The 20,863-nt window shown below is 42.4% G+C and overlaps 1 protein-coding gene across 12 annotated transcripts in view; it reads left to right on the top strand.

The window, feature by feature from the left end:
- The first annotated feature begins 950 nt into the window (after positions 1-950).
- mycbp2 (MYC binding protein 2) overlaps positions 951-20,863 on the top strand; it is a 62,315-nt gene continuing 42,402 nt past the window's right edge. For all 12 annotated transcript variants that reach the window (XM_030080311.1, XM_030080313.1, XM_030080321.1 and 9 more), the window contains exons 1-11: positions 951-1,634; positions 3,985-4,060; positions 10,338-10,553; positions 11,851-12,004; positions 12,584-12,780; positions 14,530-14,772; positions 15,180-15,251; positions 15,957-16,053; positions 16,158-16,231; positions 18,462-18,600; positions 18,870-18,946. In XM_030080311.1, coding sequence (XP_029936171.1) covers positions 1,363-1,634; positions 3,985-4,060; positions 10,338-10,553; positions 11,851-12,004; positions 12,584-12,780; positions 14,530-14,772; positions 15,180-15,251; positions 15,957-16,053; positions 16,158-16,231; positions 18,462-18,600; positions 18,870-18,946 — 1,617 coding nt within the window. In that variant the 5' untranslated portion in view covers positions 951-1,362. The remainder of the gene's footprint in view (positions 1,635-3,984; positions 4,061-10,337; positions 10,554-11,850; positions 12,005-12,583; positions 12,781-14,529; positions 14,773-15,179; positions 15,252-15,956; positions 16,054-16,157; positions 16,232-18,461; positions 18,601-18,869; positions 18,947-20,863) is intronic.

Here is a 20,863-nt window from a genome sequence, read left to right on the forward strand (position 1 = left end):
TTCCCTCTCCCACCCATGTATCACTATTATTATCATCACTACATAGCTGATGCTATATTTTTATGGAAAAAATAAACACATTATACATTTTGTATCTTTGTGCAATGAAGTGTGAACCATGAGCTATGCCAAGTCATTTCAATAAATTCAAAGAGCACTGGAGGTATGTACTATAGATAGATAATATCTATACGTTGTGGGTGGCTCCATGAAAAAGTATGAGGTTGAACACAAGGAGATTTAATCACAGATTATGTATACTTTCATGTGTAAACTAATCTGCAGTTCAAGAGGGGAAGTTCGAGTTCAAAGGGCAACTGGAAGTTATTACGCAGTTACATAGTGGTTACCAGAAAAAAAAAAAATCATGAATATGAACGCTGGTCACTCACCTAATTGTTATTCATGAAATGATAGCAGATAGAGAACATTTTACAAAAACCAGAGAGAAAAGACAGCGTCAGCCACTACATCAAACAGCCTGATTTTCATACAAAGCTGTTATTTTTTTAGGTTCAGAATTGCAGGCAACAAAGCATTTCAGCACTTTTAATAACACAGTAGCCTATCCCAGTATGCTTATTTTAGATCAAACCAGCAGGCCCAAGATGGACCTCTGCAAATACACTCTTCTCAGTCCACATTTTTACCTTGTGCATATTAGGCTATGGAAAAAAAAAAAAAAAAAAACATGCTTACCTCTGTCTATAATGGGACATTAATGATGTTTTGATCTGAGTATTTATTTATTTATTTTTAATATATCCTTTTTTATGTAGATGAAGCCGGTTTCAGACACAAATGGTTTATTTATCACAATCATTATATACAGCAGATGAAATGTTATGACATATGCAAAAGCGGATGATAAATAGCTAATCCATATCAGAATCACTCAGTATAGCCTCATGAAAATATCCCAGCATGCTTACAGCGACACAAGTCTGAGCTTGGGGAGGGATGATGAAGCTAAGATGGCAGCCCAACTGAGGGTGCTGCCTCTCCAGGGTCAAGAAATATCCAAGGAACGAATGAAAATGAAACTGAAGACGGTTGAATGCTGTAATTTCTGCTGTTTCAAAAGAAGAATCGTAATGGCTTGAGCATTAAAATCCCGGGAGATAAGGACCGTGTTGACGCCGGATCGGGAGACCATCTAGAACAGTTGCACCACCGGAGTGGCCACAATTTACGCTGATTATTATTGGAGATACTGGATGCTAATCTTGCCGTTTCTGCATTTTGTTGTGGACATATGACGCGACGCGTGGCGGATTCAATGACAAATGGATTGTAACTGTCGGCTAGTTATTGTCTAGCTGTTATATCTTTGATGTGATATATGCATTGTTCTCCAAAACGATGATGTGTGCTGCTGCGGCAGCGGCCGCCGGTGGAGGGATTCTGCCCTCCTCATCGCCGTCGATGGGGCTGGGTGTCAGGGTCATTTCTGGAGCTGGAGCCGAATTCGCAACCTTCGGTTCGGGTATGAGTTCGTGTCCGACACCCGGAGCCCAGTCGGATTGTCGGAGTCGGTACCAGCTTTTACTCTCAGGGCGAGCTTTGGCGGAACGATACAGAAGGATTTATACCACAGCTATCAATGACAAAGAGCAGGGGATAAATCAAGGGAGGTGAGTGGAAAACGTTGGATTAAATTGTTATATGTTGCTGAGGGTGGTCTGTCATTTGTAGCGCAAGCTAACAACCGTGGGCTAACTCTGGGTCAAATGAACGCCAGCCATCTAACGTCAGCTAAACCCTGTGGTTCCTGAGCTTGCAGGATTGTTGTTATATAATGTTATAACAACTACACAGATTGAGCCTCGGGCTCGACAAGTTAAGTGCACCCGTTTGGTGGTCATTTTGCTAGGTAGCATTTTGGCTGTGACTTCCCTAGCTTATCTCAGCCAGCTAAGCTAGTTTACTCAGGCGCGAATGTTTTTGGAGACGCTGCAGCCCGGGTGCACTTCTTCGTTTCATTTACAGAGCCACCGAGAGGAGAACTCCTCCCACTCGGGCCGTGGCGACTTGGAAAAGTGTTGGTCCATAGCATGCTAGAGGGCTAACTGTCATGACAGCTTTCATATCTGTGCATTTGTTTTGATACCCTACCCCGACAAAACATAAACGAAGGTGACACGGAGTAACACTTTAATTCACTCTAAGCACTCACTGCTGATGGTGCCACATAATGTGTCGTTACGCTACTAGCTAGCTAACAGTTAATATAGTGAACACCACAGTGTCTATGCGGGCCCAACAGCGTCACCGTTTCTAGCTAGCTAACATTAAAGAAGAGCATCAGCCCTTCCCAGATGAACGTGAAACGCAAGCGACGTTTTATGTCATAAAACCCGGAGGCCATAGACATCGTGTACCCATGTAAACACACACACACACACATTAGGATGTGCTCGTCTTTGCACACAGCACGGTTTCCAGCCTTGCACATATTGCGTATTTGGGTTAACGTTGGGTTGTGATGGGAGGTGGGTGAACTCGTTTGCTTTTCTGGCATTAGCGGGTATACAGTTACGTCATGTAGCCAGTCAGATTGAGTGGAGTGAGAGGCTTGATCAGTGCAGAAGCCGCCCTCATACAACCGTAATGATACTCTCATTCCCATGTGCAACAATCTGCCTTCAGCAATGGGCCAGCAGGCTATTTGTTTTCCATGTCCAAAACCACCACTGTTATGTTTATTACCGGCTTCATGGTCTGTGGAATTGTGCACATTAGAGAGAAGGAAAACACTAGTCTTAGGTCGCCTAATGTGTAGACCTTCAAAATAAATGCATTGTTTTGAATTGAACTCTGCTTCTTGCATGACTATTTTGTTTCTTCTGACAGCATTTCCAAACATACCACCTGTACATATGATGCAGATATTCAAGACTCAAGAAAAACAAACACGGGCTAGGCATCTGATTTAAAAACTGTTGTGTTATTTAGGCCCTTACCTTACGTGCTTGTCTGGTAAGATTTATCAAAGCTCTCTCTCTCTGACAGATTTGTTGATGTTTATCCAGTAAACACAAGCCAGCCATTTCTGCAGGTTGCTTGTGTATTAGGCAGCTGACTTGCTTGATTGTTAATCAATAAGATTAAAACATAGCATACCACTCTGCTGTCAAAGGACTGAAGACGTTCATGCCGATAGCAAATGGGAAAAGCTTAATAAAATGAATGTAAATGTTGTATTTAAAGAGTTTCAGTTTGCATATGAAAAGCTTAATAAAATGAATGTAAGTGTTGTATTTGAAGAGTTTCAGTTTGCATATGGTGTCAGGAATCAATGCTTAAAAGAATTGTGACAGCAGGCTATCATCAAAGTTGCCTATTCATCGCACTGGTTCCCTCTTTTCAGAAATCTAGTAATGATTAATAATTCTATTTGTAGAAATTTACACTTCCCATTTTAAGGGTGGTCATTTGTCAGTGAAACATTGTCTGTCAAAAATGCCAATAAAACACATATTTCAGGGTGAATGGTAGGACCTTTCAAAAAGGGGAATTCAGATCTATGTAAAAGCAAACGTGATTGTTTGGGGCTTTTCCAGGACATCCAGACGCTCAGCTGGGCGACCATTGCCACAGATATGTATGCTATTCTGTACTTCAAGCCCACTTACTACTGTCAGCTACAGAAGACAGAGAAGTCAGTCAGATTGCCATTAGAGAAGTTAACTCTTGACTGAATTAAAATTTTCAGTGAACCTTTCAGACGTATGACAGAATGAGTGACTTTTCCCCGACATTGTGCCTGGCCTGAAGCAGAATGTGTTGACCTTTAGAAGCTGTTCCTCCCAACTTTCTTACATCGTCATATTTCGTGTGAACCACGGTGAATAAATCAAACTGAATGTATTTAAGGTTACGTTATGTCATTTGTAGGAGCTACGTAGGCTCTGGCTGTATCATTATTACTGTAACCTAAACATGGCCTTTTCAGTCCTGATGTGCTGATCACTCTGCTTTCAGGGGGAAGAAGGCTTTGAGTAAGAAGAAACTGAAAAGACGACAAAAGATCAAGTCAAAAGTCAAAGCAAGAACAAAGGTAAGAGACGCTTCTTAACCTAGAAAACAATATAATAATATTAAACTGCCTCTGTGTGATGTTGATTTTTCTGTCTTCATATTTGACTACTATGAGTAGATATTGTAAGAGGGTTTGTAAATACAAGGGTACATTGTACAATGTGTGTGTGTGTGTGTGTGTGTTTTAAGATTATGACACTTGCTTGTAGAATAGCAATAGATCTACCCACATTATTCATCTGTTATGATATGGAAGGTAAAATGGCAGTTAGTTAAAATTAACAAAAACACTGGGATCAGTAAAGTACATCTATCTGTCTATCTGTCTATCTATCTATCTATCTATCTATCTATCTATCTATCTATCTATCATAAGTCAGGCATTGTTAATGCTGTTGTATTGGTATATCACATCGCGATATGTAGCATTATTGTTGTTCAATATTGGCTTATTAAGGACTTTTCTCCTCATATTAACAAAATCTGTCTGGCAGTTTTAATTTAATCGTGCATTTGTTTACACTGTTGTGGCTCTAGGTATGTACTGACAAGTCTGCTGGTTTCACTCTCAACCAGATGAACCTGACGGATTGATGATAACAACATTAATGGATTAGATTCCCCTCTGCAATCTTTAAGGTGGTTGCCAGGAACACTGTTTTAATTGGCAGGGCTGGTCAGGTGCCAGGCAGCTCACTCACACATGAAGCAGGGGAGGTGGTGGGGAGGCAGAACGAGAGACACTTCTGGGGAGTGGCTCTGGCTTGGGCACGATGGCCTGTTGCCGAGCGACCTAATGTGTTCCACATCTCCACGGCAACAGTTGCCTGCCTCCATCTCCTTCATCCAAGGAGGGAATTGTGTCTGTGTCAGAGGATGCACTGGCTATGTGTGCCTTTTCTGTAGACTTTGCATGTGGAATTTAGGCTAACTAGCTGATTTCCCAAACTATGTCAACAAACATAATCCCCTCAGCTTATTCTGGATCGTTTCCTTGCTCTCGCCCCCTTGAGACTGAGAGTGTAGTCTGCTCTATGGTGGGTCTGTAATATTGAGCATCTGTGTTTGGATTAACTTTATTACAGTGTTTTGTTCTCCTGTGTACCAGTAGCTTGCAGGCTAGAGAGATTAATGTGATAGCAGCAGAGAAGGGCAGAGGTTGTGCACTGTTGTAATCTTCTGTCCACATGAAAAAAAAAAACACCCCAGGCAAGGAAGTTAGGGTAGAGTGGGCTAGTCAGTTACTTTTATTTCAAGGTGAATCATTCAGCGAATTTTAGGTCCACAGAAGCATAATATTATCTATATGGGTAGCTGAGATAAAGGGGTAAGCAAAGCGAGGCAGGCAAGAAAGTGGGTAGTCAAACAGACAGTCATGCTGTGTTTGGATGGGTCACTCTCACTCCAGCTCTGTCACGCCTCTCCAACACAGCCACAGCGTGGTTTCAGAGGGCCTCTCCTCTGCCTTTGTCTGCTCCTGTTTTCCTGAGGTGGAGTCAGAGCAAGCGAGAGAGTGAGAACATAAACACTTAATCATCCTAATGTGGAGGATGAAGTAACGTCTTTTGTACAGGCAGGAGATTTATGTGATCTGTCTCTCTCAAAGGCTGTAATATCAGTTATAATCAGAAGGTACAATAGTATAAAAATAATGGGTTTAATTGAATAACATCATAAATATATCCTGTAACAGAATTCATCAGGGCTAGAAGTGAAATACTGAAATATTTAGACCAGTTAAAGGCTGAGTCTGCCTGATGTTTGATTCATTGATGAGTCAGTTCACGGTTTTGAGTCATATAACTTTTTCCTGTCGATCAGTTGTGGATTGACTGGTTCGACAAGGTGATGCAAATTGCCAAGCTCTGTGCAGCTTGTGTGCCACTGTTTGGGAAGGCACCTGCTTCGACTGTTCTGTTGTTTGGCCTTTCCCCATGAAACCAGCAAGCAGAGAGTGTGTCGCTGTCCAAGTGCAGTCAGTGGCTCTCGACCAGGCTTTTCCAAGGCATTTAGATAGCCATTACGTCACCAGTGATGTGCAGACAGAGACGCAACGTCAAGCGTCAGACGAGGATTGTGTGGCTCAGTAGTCAACATCAGACTGTTAATAGATTGGCATCATTATATAGCAAGAAGAGTGGTGGAAGATTGATACTGTATGCTGTAGATCTCTTTGTACTGAATGCCAAATGACATAAACAATGTGTTTGTTGTATTTTGAGGGTAGGTTTTTGTTATATTAAGGGTAATCTATCCATCAGGTGATCCCCATATTCTCTAAACCAGAGTAGTATTATGATATTAGCAATCACACTCCCAGCCACTGCAATGATTTTTTTTTTTTTTTTTTGTGCTAAGGGTTTTGCGTTTTAAATCACAAAACAGCCCAGAGACACATGGGGCTTGGCATATTTGGGTCTGCGTTTGCTTGTGTGCATGAGGACATGGCGTGAAGATGTCACTTCCAGCAGCAAGTTTTCAGTGATTTGTTCAGGCTTTAAACTGAATACCGTTGGTCCTATTGAAACTTGTCAAATATAATATCCACTCTAAATGTGAGGAGCATGTTTAATCTGCCTCAAGTTAGTTTCTGTTTACAAAATGTAACCTTTTGGATGTAGCATATCATTCAAGAAATTTGTGTTTTTGTTAAGGCAATGTTTAAAATAAAGCCAGCTTTTCCCAGTTGTGGTTGGCCTAGATATGGGCCCTGTTAACTGTAGAGCACATTTTAATTGTTCTTTTATGATTTTTTTTCCCCGCTTGTTTTGCTTCTACAAAGACAGTGAGATTACAGTTTTACATTGTGTGTGTGTGAGATTATAGCCACTGCATTCTGCAATGTTACGATAACTAAAGGAAATCCAGTAACTCTTGATTGAGATATCTTGAGATTGCTTATGCAGTTTCACTAACAAGATCTCAAATCTGAATAAAACCACAAGCAAGGCATTTTGGGTTTCCTGTTGCTTTCCTTTTTATTTTGTCGTATTCTCTTTAATAGTGTCAGTAGGTTGGCCGTAACAATGTCATTTGACAAAATTCTTGAGACATCCTTCTGTGCTGGATGTTAGAGTGCTGAATTTTCTTTTAACATTGTGTGGATTTATTTAATAATAATAATAATGATAATGCTAATTGACAATGGAGTAATTTATATCATTAATTATGATTCATTAGTTGGCATTTTTATTAAATGCCACTCACCAAATCACTTTGACATTGCCATGGCCAACGATACAGGTCGCTGGCTTGGAAGAAAATAAAATTCAACAAAAGCTTTATCCCATATGCCATAAATGAACTAAACAAAGAAAATGAAAGCATTGTAACTGTGGTGGAATGTGTATGTATGGTGGCGGGTATGCGTTTATGGTATTGGTTGGTGTTCTCTGTGTAATGTTGTTTGTGTAATCCTCGTGGCTGTACGGAAAGTGAAAACAATTATCCTGAAAAAGGACAATAAAATCTGTCTATCTATCTATCTATTGCTGTTGCATGAGGAAGATGGTGGTTTGCCGGAGGATGAAAATCCCAGATTGTGCAACAAAACCTCTTCTTTCTGAACAAATTTCCGATGGCGAAAATCTCGGCTGTCTTTGTGATGGTTTGCTTTCCGTTGTATTTTCCATGCAGTGCTGATTATAGTGGGCGTTTAGTATGTATGAACTCAAAAACATGTTGATTCTGATTGGCTTTTGCGTGGGACAATCCTGACACCACCATATATGGTTCTGCTGCGCTAATCAGCAGCACGGTAACGTTATCAGTCACATCAAATTAAGTTTGCCTAGCGCAACACTGCTACCACCTAGTTTTATGAGTACGGGCCTGTGTTTTTTATTATTATTATTATTTTGGTATTTCTGCTTTACCTGGGCCACTTTGGTGAGGACACAGCCTTGATACCTGGTAGAACGCGTACCATGTATGTTTTGAGTTGCCTTACAACACTACAGTGCATGTCTCTCCTTCCTCCTTTGCTTCCTTTAACAAAGCTGTTGTTCAAGGATGCACAGTGTGCTGGCATCTGTGGAGAAATGTGCCCTCCGGTGTGATGCGATTCGCAATTTAAAAATTTAATGTTAAGCAACTAACTGAACAAGTAACTGATAAGATAGCTCATCACTTGTGCATGTGTTGAACTGAGTAGCTCATTTTAGCTGTACTTCAGATTAGAGCTGCAACTAACAATTATTTTCATTAATCAATTTATCTGTCAATTATTTTCTCGCTTTAATTGATTAGTCATTTAGTCCATAAAATGTCAGATTATGGTGAGTAATGTTAATCACAATTTCCTGCAGCACAAGGTGCTGTCCTCAAATGGCTTCTTTTGGCAAGTCCTTAACTCAAAGATATTTAGTTTATTTTCACAGAGGACTAAAGATACCAGAAAATATTCACATTTGAGAAGCTGGAATCAGAGAATTTGGAAATCTGGAAATTTGGAATTTGGAAATTTCCTCGTAAACCTGACCCGACTACACATATTACAGCTAATGGGTGAGATTGTCATTGAATTACCATCATAAAGCTTGCACAAGCACAAAGATGACTTTTAATTTTAGCTTTGATGAAGAGCCAATAATGATTCATTTATTGTTTGTTTTCTCCAGGGTGTCTTCAGGTCTTCAAAAAGTCTTAAAACCTTTTTCATTCAATTTTACCAATATCAGTCCGTAAAAGTCATGAAATAGTCTTAAATTTGAATTTGTGAGATCTTAATTTCAACATAGAACAAAGAATCAAAAAATGAACTGGGTAGAAAAGTTTAGGCCAAAAAATCTGACCTGTTTACTTCAGCACAACTTTCCCTCTCTCCATCCTTTTTGTTTTGCTTTTCTCCCCCCAAGAAACCCATTTTCTCTCTTGTCACTGTATGGGTTTGGGCCATTATAACATTTCCATGTGGTAAATGGGTCTAAGTGCTCTTTCCAGGCAGTGTTGCTCCTTGCTGAATGCAGTACAGTAGCTGGGATGGAAGTGCTACCCTAGGGGCAGGGCAGGGAAGCAGCAGACACTATTGCTGGATGAGAGGAGATCTCGCCTCCTCATTGGCATGTGTTCAGCGTGAATGACCTCTCTCTCCCCAAATAGATGACGTCACCCCGTGTCACCGCAATGCCAAAAACGAAACACTGCAAGGGAGGCTCGATCGATCAATGAGATTCTCTGGAGGGTGCCTCGGGACTGTAGTTAAAGACTGCCTTACTTGGTGGGAGGTTGGAGGCTGATTGATTCAGTTTCCCCGTGGAGGTGATTGATCGTAATGATTATCAGCGTAAAGATGCTTAAACTCTGCTGTAATGACAATTGCACTCTGAGGTCTCCCTTTCAGGTTGATTTACCACACTGTTTAATTTTCCTATTCATATGGTTAAATGAGCTGCAGAGAGATACGCTGAGATAATTAGCATTGTTATAAAAGCCAGGGGGCATATGGATCGTAGTAAACGGTTCAAGGTAAGCATATTCATGATAGAACCCAGAGGAGCGATACTCCTTTTGATTAGTTGACCTTATCTTGTTTTTTATTCTTGCTTTTAGGATCTGTGGTTTAGCGTTTTTGATCGTAAATGATTTGAGTGTGTGTCCTTGTCCTTAGATTAGCCCAGAGCACAGAGCACAGTGTATTGACCTATAAATGGCTGCATCTCCTCCCTCCTGTGTTAAATGATTAAAAGTGCCATTCCCCAAATTGGTTATTGGGCCGCCTCCTGTGTCCAGAGACAGAAAATCACCTGCTTTTTCATTTTTCCGCTGCAGTGTGTTTTTGCAAGCTATTATTTTTGTAAATAGTTTTTACAATTTCACGTCTTTCTGGTTCTGCTGAATTGGCACACTTCTTGTTTGTCTCCTTTTTCACACTGGGTGTGTGAGCAAGCTGGTTGACAAAATGTGTTAACACTTGCATTATCCTAGTGTATCCTAGTTATTTCACTCACTAGATGTTGGCACAGTGACAGCACGTATAACGTGACTGCTGACCGTGACAATCTTAGGTTTCGCACTCCCAGCCTCCAGTACATTTATGATGTAAAAAGTCTAATCTGACTTCAGAAACCTGTGCAAACTGAGTTCCTTATTTTTTGGAGCGGCTGCATTAGCCTATGGGGAATTATGATGTGACTCCAGTTAGGTCTACTAATTCAGAATGAATATTTCCTCTCTTTATGAACAACTATGTGGTATGCTTAATGGCTTGTTGACGGGCCAAAGTGATGGTTGTGGTTGTTTTCATGAGCAAGTGTTGCTGACCTCTCTGACCATCACCTCTTTCCATCTGTCCACAGAATGAGACTCTGGATGGAGCCTTCTGCGTGCCGGACATCAAGCTGCACAGCAACCCATCTGCGTTCAACGTCTACTGCAACGTGCGGCACTGTGTGCTGGACTGGCAGCAGAGAGAGGCCTCCCTGGCGCTGGCCTCCAGGAGCTCCGTGCAGAGCGGAGATTCAGACAGCGAGGAAGAGGAGGAGTACCGCGAGCCAGCCATCAAGCTGCCCAAGGTACCGGCGGCAGCAGTGTTTTAGAGCCGCACGCAGCTCACACACAGCAAGGCTCAATCTAAGCTGTCTTTCCAGGTTCTCTGTCTCGCTGGGTTAGTGCGTAGGGCTCATCCTTTTGACTGCTGTGATAATTAGAGCCACACTACTAGAGGTTTAAAATCCCCGGCCTGTGAAGATTACAGCCTCCTCCTTGCTGTTTCCCCATCTCCCTCTCCTCTACCCTGCCTCTTTCTGCCTGCCTGTTTATCTCTCTCTCTCACACACAGTGCATTTTCTTTCCCTCTCTCATCCACTTTGTCCCGCTCCTGCAAAAGCTTTACCTCAATGGGGCACGTGCCATGTCACAGTGTCACGCTGCAATCCTGGAAGAGTTTTGTGTGTGCTCGAGGGTTGTATGTCGGTCGCATCATCACTGCAGTGGTTGAACATTTAGCAGGTGTATCATAGTCTTCACTGGGGTAAAATGAGAAGGTAGATGTGGGATTTACCCCATTTGATTGGCGTTTTTTACAAAGTAAATAGGCTTTGCAAACCAGACCAATAATGCAGACCTGCTACAACGTGTACACCAGTCCAAAAACCAAAAGTATTGGTGGGTCCGTAATCAAGTAGCCTGTCATACCCTTTCAATTTTCTTGCCTTTCATCTGCTCTTATACTTCTCTCCATGCTTATCTTCTCTGCTATTTCTGTTTTTATGTGTCCCTCTCTCTTTTTCTCATTCATTTTACAGTACATTTTTATATTGTCATTGCTGTTTTAATGTTGCACAACAAAGTCTTCACTGAGATTAGAAGAGACATTGATGCTTTTTCATTTATTCGATTCCCTAACAAGCCATACTAGCAGAGAGAAAGAGAGGCAGTCTTTTCTAGGCCAAACTCTTGCCTGCTTGCCTCCGCTCTCCACACATCCAAGTGGGCCTTGTCATTATACAGTATGTTAATAGTGGATGTTGAAGTCCGCAGTAATGACTGTGTATACTGTGGGTTGCTGGCTGACTGGAGGGGGACCGCATGTTGCTCTGTGGTTGTAGGATGATGAGGGCGTGGACTGGACTGTATATGAAATCTACCACCCCATGCCCCTAAGCTTGCGCCATGCTGGGTGGGAAAACTGCCACAGAATTCTTTTGAATGCTGATTTTTAAGCCTGTCTGTGCACAGTGCCAGTATGTTTTTATTTTTAATTGCCATATGCAGTAGCCTCACATTTTAGCTGGCATTTGGCCATGGCATGACTGTACTGGGCTGATAGCTGATATTCAGTGCACTTCTTTTCTCTGTGTGTGTCTGTAGATCATCGGTATTGGCCTGTGTGGGGTGTTCGAGCTGATAAAGGAGACGCGGTTCTCCCACCCCTCATTGTGCCTGCGCAGCCTGCAGGCCCTGCTGGACATGTTGCAGGGACAACAACCTGAAAGCTTTCAGACTGAGCCTCCTGATGTGTTAGGTAAGGCTAAAAACGTCTATGCACTGTATACACACACAGACACACTTAAACACATACACGTTTGAAGAATAAACCAGGAGAGGCTGGGTTATACAATGATTTTTTTTTAATTTTTTTTTTACACCTAACAAGCACTAATAGGCCCTTCGAGGATTCAAGGATCTCTATTTATCATTTATACCAGTTTCATTTATACTTTCCAGGTATAATGACGTATATGATGTGCATGAAATTATGTTTCTTTGGGCTCAGAACAGTGGGAAATATAGTCACTGTCAAGCACTGTGTGGAATGACTAGTATAAAACAGCAATGTGAAGGCTGGAACAATGCATGTGTTCAACAAAGTTGCTAAGCAGCACAACATAACCAGTACGATTGGTGATTTTCAGTCCATGCTTCAATATTTAAATTAACTGTTAAGTGTCTTTTTATGGGTGTTTTACAACAGCTTTGAACGTGCCTTAGCCTCACAACAGAGGACCAACCCTATTATACAAACACAACACAGCCTTATATCCTCTTTTCTCTCTCTCTCTGTCATACTTACCTCTCATCTGTGTTTGTGTGCTTCTCTCAGAGTCTCTGTTCCAGTTGCTGCTGGAGACCACGGTGCGGAGCACGGGGCCCAATGACCCCACCGGCCAGGCGCTCACCGCCCTGTCTTGTGCCTGTCTCTTCAGCCTGGTGGTGTCCTGGGGAGACACAGGCAAAACCCTGCAGGCCGTCTCTGCCATCCTCACCAACAATGGCAGCCATGCCTGCCAGACAATACAGGTGATGAACCAATTCCAATTCCATTCCCTGGCTTAACTGGCTTCTGTTTTGTCCACAGCAGTTAAAATCACATCCAGTAGTTCAAAATGAGCATCATTTGCCCTTGGTTCATTTTGTTAAGCTAGGCTTACCGAGACCAAATAACTGCTGACTATCAGATGTAAACATCAATTTCCTTATAGTCATAAATTCTTGTATTTTGAGGGATGTTTCCTGCAGTTTGCTTGGATTATTTTCTCACTCCTAACAAACTGCGCTGCAGTGTGCTTGGAACAGGACTGACACCTGCAGTTTCAGGAGACTGTGGTGCGCTTAGAATTGTATTGTTCTCAATGAATCAAACTAAAGGAGTGAACACTCCAGAGTTTGAATAATTGAATTTTCTATGCCGGCCCCACCCAGTATTTTGTGCCCTGCTTCCATCCATCAAGGCTTCTCCTTTGGATTAGTAGAAATGCTTTAGATTGCTGCAGTGGATTGTGGAGTTAGATGAGGCTACAATAACCACTGACTCATTCATGCATCTCTGTTTTGAGCCGGAGACTTAGGGCAGCGTCTGGACAGCACAAATTGAATTTAGGAAAATGTCAAGCCTCTTTGATTCTCCTGTCTTATGTTACGCTGCCTGCATTCTTCCACCAATTAGCCGCCCTTCTTTTCTGTTTTGCTTTGATATCTCTCTCTCTCTTCCTCTCTCTTTCTCTCTCTCTCTGTCTCTCTCTCTCTCTCTCTCTCTCTCTCTCTCTCTCTCTGTCTTTGTATTGCTTCTGCTACCTCTCAGTTCAGGTTTGCTCTTTTGTCTTTGGCTCTATGTCAGAATTTCTGCTGCAAAGTACAGGGAATAACTTGAACAGTAAGCATGGCAGGTGCTGTGCACTTGACCATCACACAGGTTCGGCTGCAGTTGCATGCTAAATGCTAATGCTTCCATTTAATGCAGTTGTGCTGAGGTGACTTGTCAGCCACACACACACACTTATATCTGTGCGAGTCTAGCTGGGGATTTACCCAGGGTTATTAACATGGCAGATATTTGAATTGATGGCCTCGTAAGGGGGGGTCTACACTGCTGTCTATTTTAGTAAGCTATAGCTCGTGCTCAGTGCAGTTCAGTACCGCGTTTGGCTCTGGCCTGCAGGAAAACTGCTGAGAGTTCTTAAATAGGCAGAGCAGGTTGATTAGCCTGGGCAACAGAGGCAGGCCTGTGTTTTTCTACTGGATCCTCATCGGCCAGGCACTGACTGGACTGTGAGTCATCACAATGGCAGGCAGGCAGGCTGGCGGGAAGTGTGTGCTTATGTGCTGTGTGTGTGTGTGTGTGTGTGTGTGTGTGTGTGTGTGTGTGTGTGTGTGTGTGTGTGTGTGTGTGTATTTGTTTGGATGTGTGTGAACGGTGAGATCAGTAGTGTGTGTAATAGCTGCCAGGGAGTTAACACAGTGTGCGTGAAAAAGCATTCAAGCAGAGTGAGAAGAGGAGAGAGTATTCACATAACCAATCTCCTAGTCACTGATATTAGAATTTTGTTCTATTAGTAAAGAAGCTCCTCAGGTGGCTCCTGTCTGATTAGAAATGTCTTGAGATAACAAAATAATCCCCTTTGATTTTGTACAGGCCTCAGTGTCATATTTTGGGCAATAATAACAACACTGGTCCAAAGTGATGCCATATTAAAGAATTACCTCCACTCATAAGCCTTTCATTTCAACACCTTCCTCTCCACTCTTTGTCCTTGTCCTCCTCCTCAACAGGTGCCCACCATCTTGAATGCACTACAGAGGAGCGTACAGGCTGTCCTGGTAGGAAAAATCCAGATCCAGGATTGGTTTGGAAACGGCATCAAACGGGCAGCCTTGATGAACAAATGGGTGCTGAAGGAGGTGGTCATTGACGAGGACGAGCGCTGTCTGCTGCAGACAGACGGCTCCTTCCTCTACCTGCTCTGCAAGGATGGACTCTACAAAGTGGGCTCTGGATACAGCGGCACTGTCAGGGTACAAAGCACTTGGCTCTGTGTGTCTGTGTCTGATATACTAGCAGTAGCTCTTGAAACGGGCTGCCTTTGGAGGCGTAAACAATTGGTGACTTGTCTAGACATTGTTTTCAAGCCTTAATTTACTTTTGTACACAAGAACATGTCACAAATGCACGACTAAACAGCTATGAGGGCCCCATATATTTCCCTATTAGTGGTTCAGGGGAACGTCTCCACAGAATCCTGTGAATGTCAACTAAATAAATATTAAAAACAAATGCATCTGTCCTGCTTTAAACAGGTTCTGCAGTGATTTCATGGGTGTTATGTGGAATAATCTGCCTGTTTTTTGTGTTTCCACCAACATTAAACTTAGGGTTGTCAGTGTTTGTGCTTGTTAGCTGATGTTTGATCAATGTCTCCCAGGGCCATGTGTACAACTCCACGTCTCGCATCAGGAATAGGAAGGAGAAGAGATCGTGGTTGGGCTTCGCTCAGGTAGGCAGCTGAACTTAAATCAAAATTAACTTCTGAGTGAAATGGCTTCATTATCACAAGGAATATTTTACATTTTTTTTTTTATGTTCAAGGATTTTGCTTTGGTATGCATTGCACTGATTGTGTTTGACCTCCATGTGACTCTTTTCAACGATGCTGGGGATTTATATTCTGCAAAGTTAAAATCAGATGTTCCTGTGCCAGAGTTAGACTCTGCAGGGAGTCGAGTGAGATTGACTGATTATGAAACCATATCTCTGTCCACTGGTTTCTCAAAAGCAGATCTTTCAAAAGAAGATCCTTCTCAAAAGCAGATCTCTCAGAAGTGCTTAATAACAGGGACTGAATTTCACATTATTAGTTAAATACATTTACCCTCAAGATGGTAACATTTTAGATGATATAATTAGGCAGCTGGGTGTTGATAATCATAGCTGTGCTGATATTCAGCATAACAGCACAACCTCAAGTGTGATATTGCTTTTATACAGCAGGTTTACAAAAAAAAACAACAACAAAAAAAAAAACACCACTTCTCAGATAACTGTAGTAAGTGACAACAGATTAACATTTACTTATTTCATAAAATTTTGACTCTGCCACCACAAATAGTTTAGTCAGAATTCAAACTTGGAGGTTTCCATCATAGTATAGGTTAATCCTTATAATTGCAAACTAGCGTTGTTTTTTGTGTTGTCTCTTCAGGGGTACTTGTTGTATCGAGACACAAGCAACCACAGTATGTCAGCCATCAAGATCAACCCAGAGACTCTGGAGCACGAGGGGACGGTCACCATGCCAGGTGCTGATAAATCACTTACAATAATTTTACTTCAAAAGTAGTAGTAGTAGAATTCTAAGAAATAAGATATTAGATATGTTTGCTCACTTTGCTCCTCTCTACAGGTCAGCACTCAGACGGACAGAGCATCATCTTCACAGATGGAGAGTACATCAACCAGATCGCAGCCTGCAAAGACGTATGTGTCATGTTCCTCCTTATTATCATGATAATCGCATTCACCACCTTCGCTTGGCTTCATAAATGTAAAGAACAGCTTAAACTTGACATTTTAAATTGAATCAGTATATCACTCTGCTCTGAGGGCTATCCCCTACTTGTGTTATTGAACCTAATAAAACCTCAGTCCTGACAAGCTGGCCGCATCTGCTGCAAACTTGGGGGAGGGGGCTGGTTTTATTATGCCTGACGCTTAAGTACTTTGATAATCTTAAGAGAGTAATGCGGTTCACTTCCCTGCAGGCAGTCTCCAGCATGCAAGCCAGGTTCAAGAAACCCCACTTAGCTTGTCATTGGCCTGGCTGCCCTGAAGGACTTGGCAGATCGCTAGGTTACAGGCTGATGCAGTCGATCACATAGTGAGATTGTTGACAGCTTCGGCGACAGCAGTTGTTTTACTGAGAGCGAATAGGAAGAGATGCTGCAGTTTATTCATGACTGTGTTCCTGTGAATCAGTTGTTTATGCACACTGGAGGGATTAAACCCTCTCTTGATTCTCATTTGGCAGCCAGCAAAGGTAGCATTCGCTTTTTTTTCTTGTGCATGCAAGCTGTGGTCTCTCTTTCTCTCTCTCGTTTCCCTCATGAAAAACAAATCTTTTGTTAAGAGAAATGAGGTTAGCCGTTCCTCTTGACTTGCCTGGCGATGCATCTGTCATTTCCCCTGCTGTAGAGGCCTCAGCCTCACTCTGAAGAGGAAGGACCCTCAGCTGAGCACCAGCTGTGCCACAAATGGGAGTGGCATATATCTAGTCCTGTGTTTGTGTACGTGTGGGTGTGGCAGTGAGGGGGTTGAACCGCATGTGGGCACTCTCCAGAGAGCTTAATCTCACAGGCACTTATCTGCATAAGTACTATGTAATGTGAGTTGGGGGAGGGGAGGATGTGAAATCCATACATCTGCCTTTGCAGACAGCCTTGGGTAGCAGCTTCGAGGCTGAATGAGGGGGCTGGATGCAGGGGGTGGGGGCTCTTCAGCAGCAGCATGCATCTTAGTGAGCAGCCAGCCAGTGCACTAGCCACATAGACCTCCTGCAGAGGAAGAAGAGCAAGAGGGAGAGGCTGGATTGGGAAGCACACTGTGAGCAAGAAGGCAAGGGGAGGGCAGATGCCTGGAAGAAAGGTTGTGGGTAAACCTTAAGGTCAAGGTGATTGCTGGACAAAGAAGGTAGAAATGAAGACGGAGACAGACAAAGAGTTGGGGAAAAGAATGGGCATTGCCAGAGGACAGAGGAGTTTGTCTAATGATGGTTGAAGTACATGTGCCATGTGCTGTACTCAGCAGGAGTCAAAGCACAATGGGTGAGCCTTTCATCATTATCACTCAGTGTAGACCAGACCAGCCCCAGGCTAGCTTTCTATTCCTTTTTGTCTCTATTGTTCATTATTACCTTGGTCTTGTGTTCCACTCTTTTCTCTGCCTCAAATTCTCCCCTGTAAATTCTCCCCCTTAGCCACATCCATAGCAGTCTGATTGACAAAGATCTCTGGCAACAGTCTGCGTCACTTCAGACTTTGTGCCCAGTGGATAGTCAGCCACGCCCCCAGTGATCCCTGATTAGCTTTAATGGACTGAGTATGCCGCTATCACTGGCATGTCTAGAGGTTTAAGTTCCATTGTGGCTACACACAGTAAAAATGTATGCACCTATTGTAGTGGGCCCAGACATATTTCCGGTCGATAGACCTAGCCATGACCCCAGTTAGTATATAATTCTCATGTTTAGGCCCCTCTTTATCCAAAACCACATCCGTAATACTAACCGTAGCCTGGGCCCAGCACATTAGTTCTGTGCGTGTGTGTGTGCCTGCATGTGGTGTACTGGTCCACAGTGAATCTGCAGGGGTGAGAGGCTGTGTGCTATGTCCTGGCCTGGTGCCATGACTTTGGTTGTGCCCCACTCTACCATGAACACACACACAGTTCAGTTGTGACGCATTGTTCAGCTCCTGTGGTCTGGACAGGTCTGAGAGGCTACAGTTGGATCTCTGTTACGCTGCCAAAGTATTACATGAAAATTTACCATGTTTCTCTGACACAAATAATTGCGACTAAAGAGTATGACTCAGTCAGGGGAAGCTGGTGGAGGTTTTGTATAAAATCCCTCATCAGGTGATCATTATGACACTGAATATAGAAAGACACCATCTAAATGCCAGTTTATTCCTTACTTCATTGACTCCTGCAGGATGGTTTCGTAGTGCGGATCTACGCTACAGGCTCAGACCCGGCCCTGCAGCAGGAACTGCAGCTGAAGCTGGCAAGGAAATGTTTGCACGCCTGCGGCATCTCTCTGTTTGACCTGGAGAAGGATTTGCACATCATCAGTGAGTGAAACATAACTTACTGTTATCTGTATGAAGCTGTGCAATTGATCAATCTTTGTCTGAACACATGTATGTGCATCTGATGCACAAACATCTGCCCCAAAATGTATGTTACATGCATGTTAGCAAGGTTGTAAATCTGACAAATAATTGGTAAAATATCAGAATATAAATAAGCATGCTTCTTGCCACCTTTTCTATCTCCTTGTGTGTTTGTGTGTGTGTATGTGTAAACGTCTGTGCCTCTGAACGATATATTCTTTTCTCAGGCACAGGCTTTGACGAAGAGGCAGCTTTGCTTGGAGCAGGCAGGGAGTTTGCTCTGATGAAAACTGCCTCTGGAAAGGTGAGAGCGAACAGCTTCCTTCTGCTGGTTTGGCTGAATTTTAAACCAAAATCGGAGGCTCGGGTGCGTGTTACTAATACGTTGAGCAAGAAGATGTTGTTGCTGTTGTAAGGGTCTGCAGTTGATTCTTTAAATCTGCATTTCCTTCGTCTTGAGCGGCTTCAGCAGTTGGGTTTCAAGAGATTTGGTCTTGCTAATGACAGGCCCATTGCTTTAGAGGGTGCACCTGTGGGGAAAAAAAAGGTTTAAGTTAATAGTATTTCTGTATGTGTTTTCTCCCTGCGTCCTCACACAGGCCAAATAAATCTGTCATAATTAACATCCTCCCAAGTGGTAACATCTGCTTATAGTTAATTGTCTGGAATTGATTTTGTTCTAGGATCAAGAAATGACAGCGTACCAATAAATATGGCACACCCTGTTTTAAGGTGTTTGTTGACCCTCTGTAAATGCTAAATTATCTTTAAATTACACTTAATGATTTTAGCCCCACTAGTGATTGTGCAGGGTTCTATAGATAGCAGTATTAATGAATCGGCGGGTTGGTGGATCGTTTGGTCCCCTCACCATTTAAGCCATTTGATCTTGGGCTTTTAGTTAGGTCTCACTTTCAGTTGAGAGACTTCGGTTTCACTTTCGGCAGGAGGAAGTCGTCCACAGTTGGTAGTTTAGTCAGTGTTTCACCTTTAGATATTCTGCTGTAGCGGCCCACCGTGGTAAAATACATTTTTCAGTTTTAGTTTTAGTTCTATAGTCATTCCATTGCCTCATGACATAATTTGCATACAGCAATGCCTATATCTAACTCAGCTTTACTGTCTAGATTATGAAAGTCATTCCAGACTTTTGATTTAAAATGTGAAGGTGCAGCATGAATCCCTGCTGTCAGACAGGGTAATGCATATTCAAGCATTCTGAATCATTCCTAGAAATCACTGTTTAGGCAGCATTGTAACCATGGATGTACAATGCAAAAACATGTTGACAGTGCGTTATGTAAGACATAAATTTCATGCAGTTTTGAGCTATTTGGCCAGTTTATCCAGTTTGGTGAATTTCTGTGAGCAACAGAATGTGTCCTTGAAAAATCCTTGAAAATTATTTCCTAAAGTGTGGGAAGCCTGTTTGAAATGTTATAGTAATGTAACAGATGAATAGCGGTTAAACCTTCTTATACCCATCGTACCAAAATACATATTTACTATGGTATGCTCTGCGGTTTGGAGCGAGACATGTTTTCATCTGTTGAGCCAGCATTTTGTTCACATATAAATATTTACTACACAAATAACTTGCTAAAGAGCTACAACAGACTACACTTGTATAAAGGCAACAACAAGGAAAGGAGTTGTTGTAATCTTAATAATGAGATCATATGACTTAAATGTTGCATTAAGTTGTGCTCTGAAATTTGACCCGATTTCTTTACGTCATATCATGTGTTCACTGTTAACTAAGGCAAGCAGTGTATTTAAAGTGTAAACTTAATTTCGCTGTTCTGGAATGAATTTACTCTGGTGTTAACATCTTCCCACCACAAACTTAGCATTTAGCCCCATTACCAACAACTCAGGCCTCCAAACAAGGTCATGTCACTGTTTCACTCATTTGCTCACACAGCCCATGCAACCACTTTGGTCCTTTCTGCAGACCATTAGACTCTAAGTCTATTTTTTTTCCTTTTTGTCAATTTGCATCAATTTTTGTGTTATCAGTTGCACAGGAGGGAGATACATTGTATGTAAATTGATATGCAGATAACAACTGGTCTGGGCACTGTCCATTGTCCTCTCGACTCCTCCCCTTTCGGCAGTGGCTGTGTGTATATTAAACTCATGAAGAGACATCCATGCTTAAATAACTGGAAATGATTAGGTTATTCCAACCATCCAGCTAAGCAGTGGCTCTGGCCTATAA

Source organism: Myripristis murdjan, chromosome 21 (genome assembly GCF_902150065.1).
Source record: "Myripristis murdjan chromosome 21, fMyrMur1.1, whole genome shotgun sequence".
Lineage (NCBI taxonomy): Eukaryota > Metazoa > Chordata > Actinopteri > Holocentriformes > Holocentridae > Myripristis > Myripristis murdjan.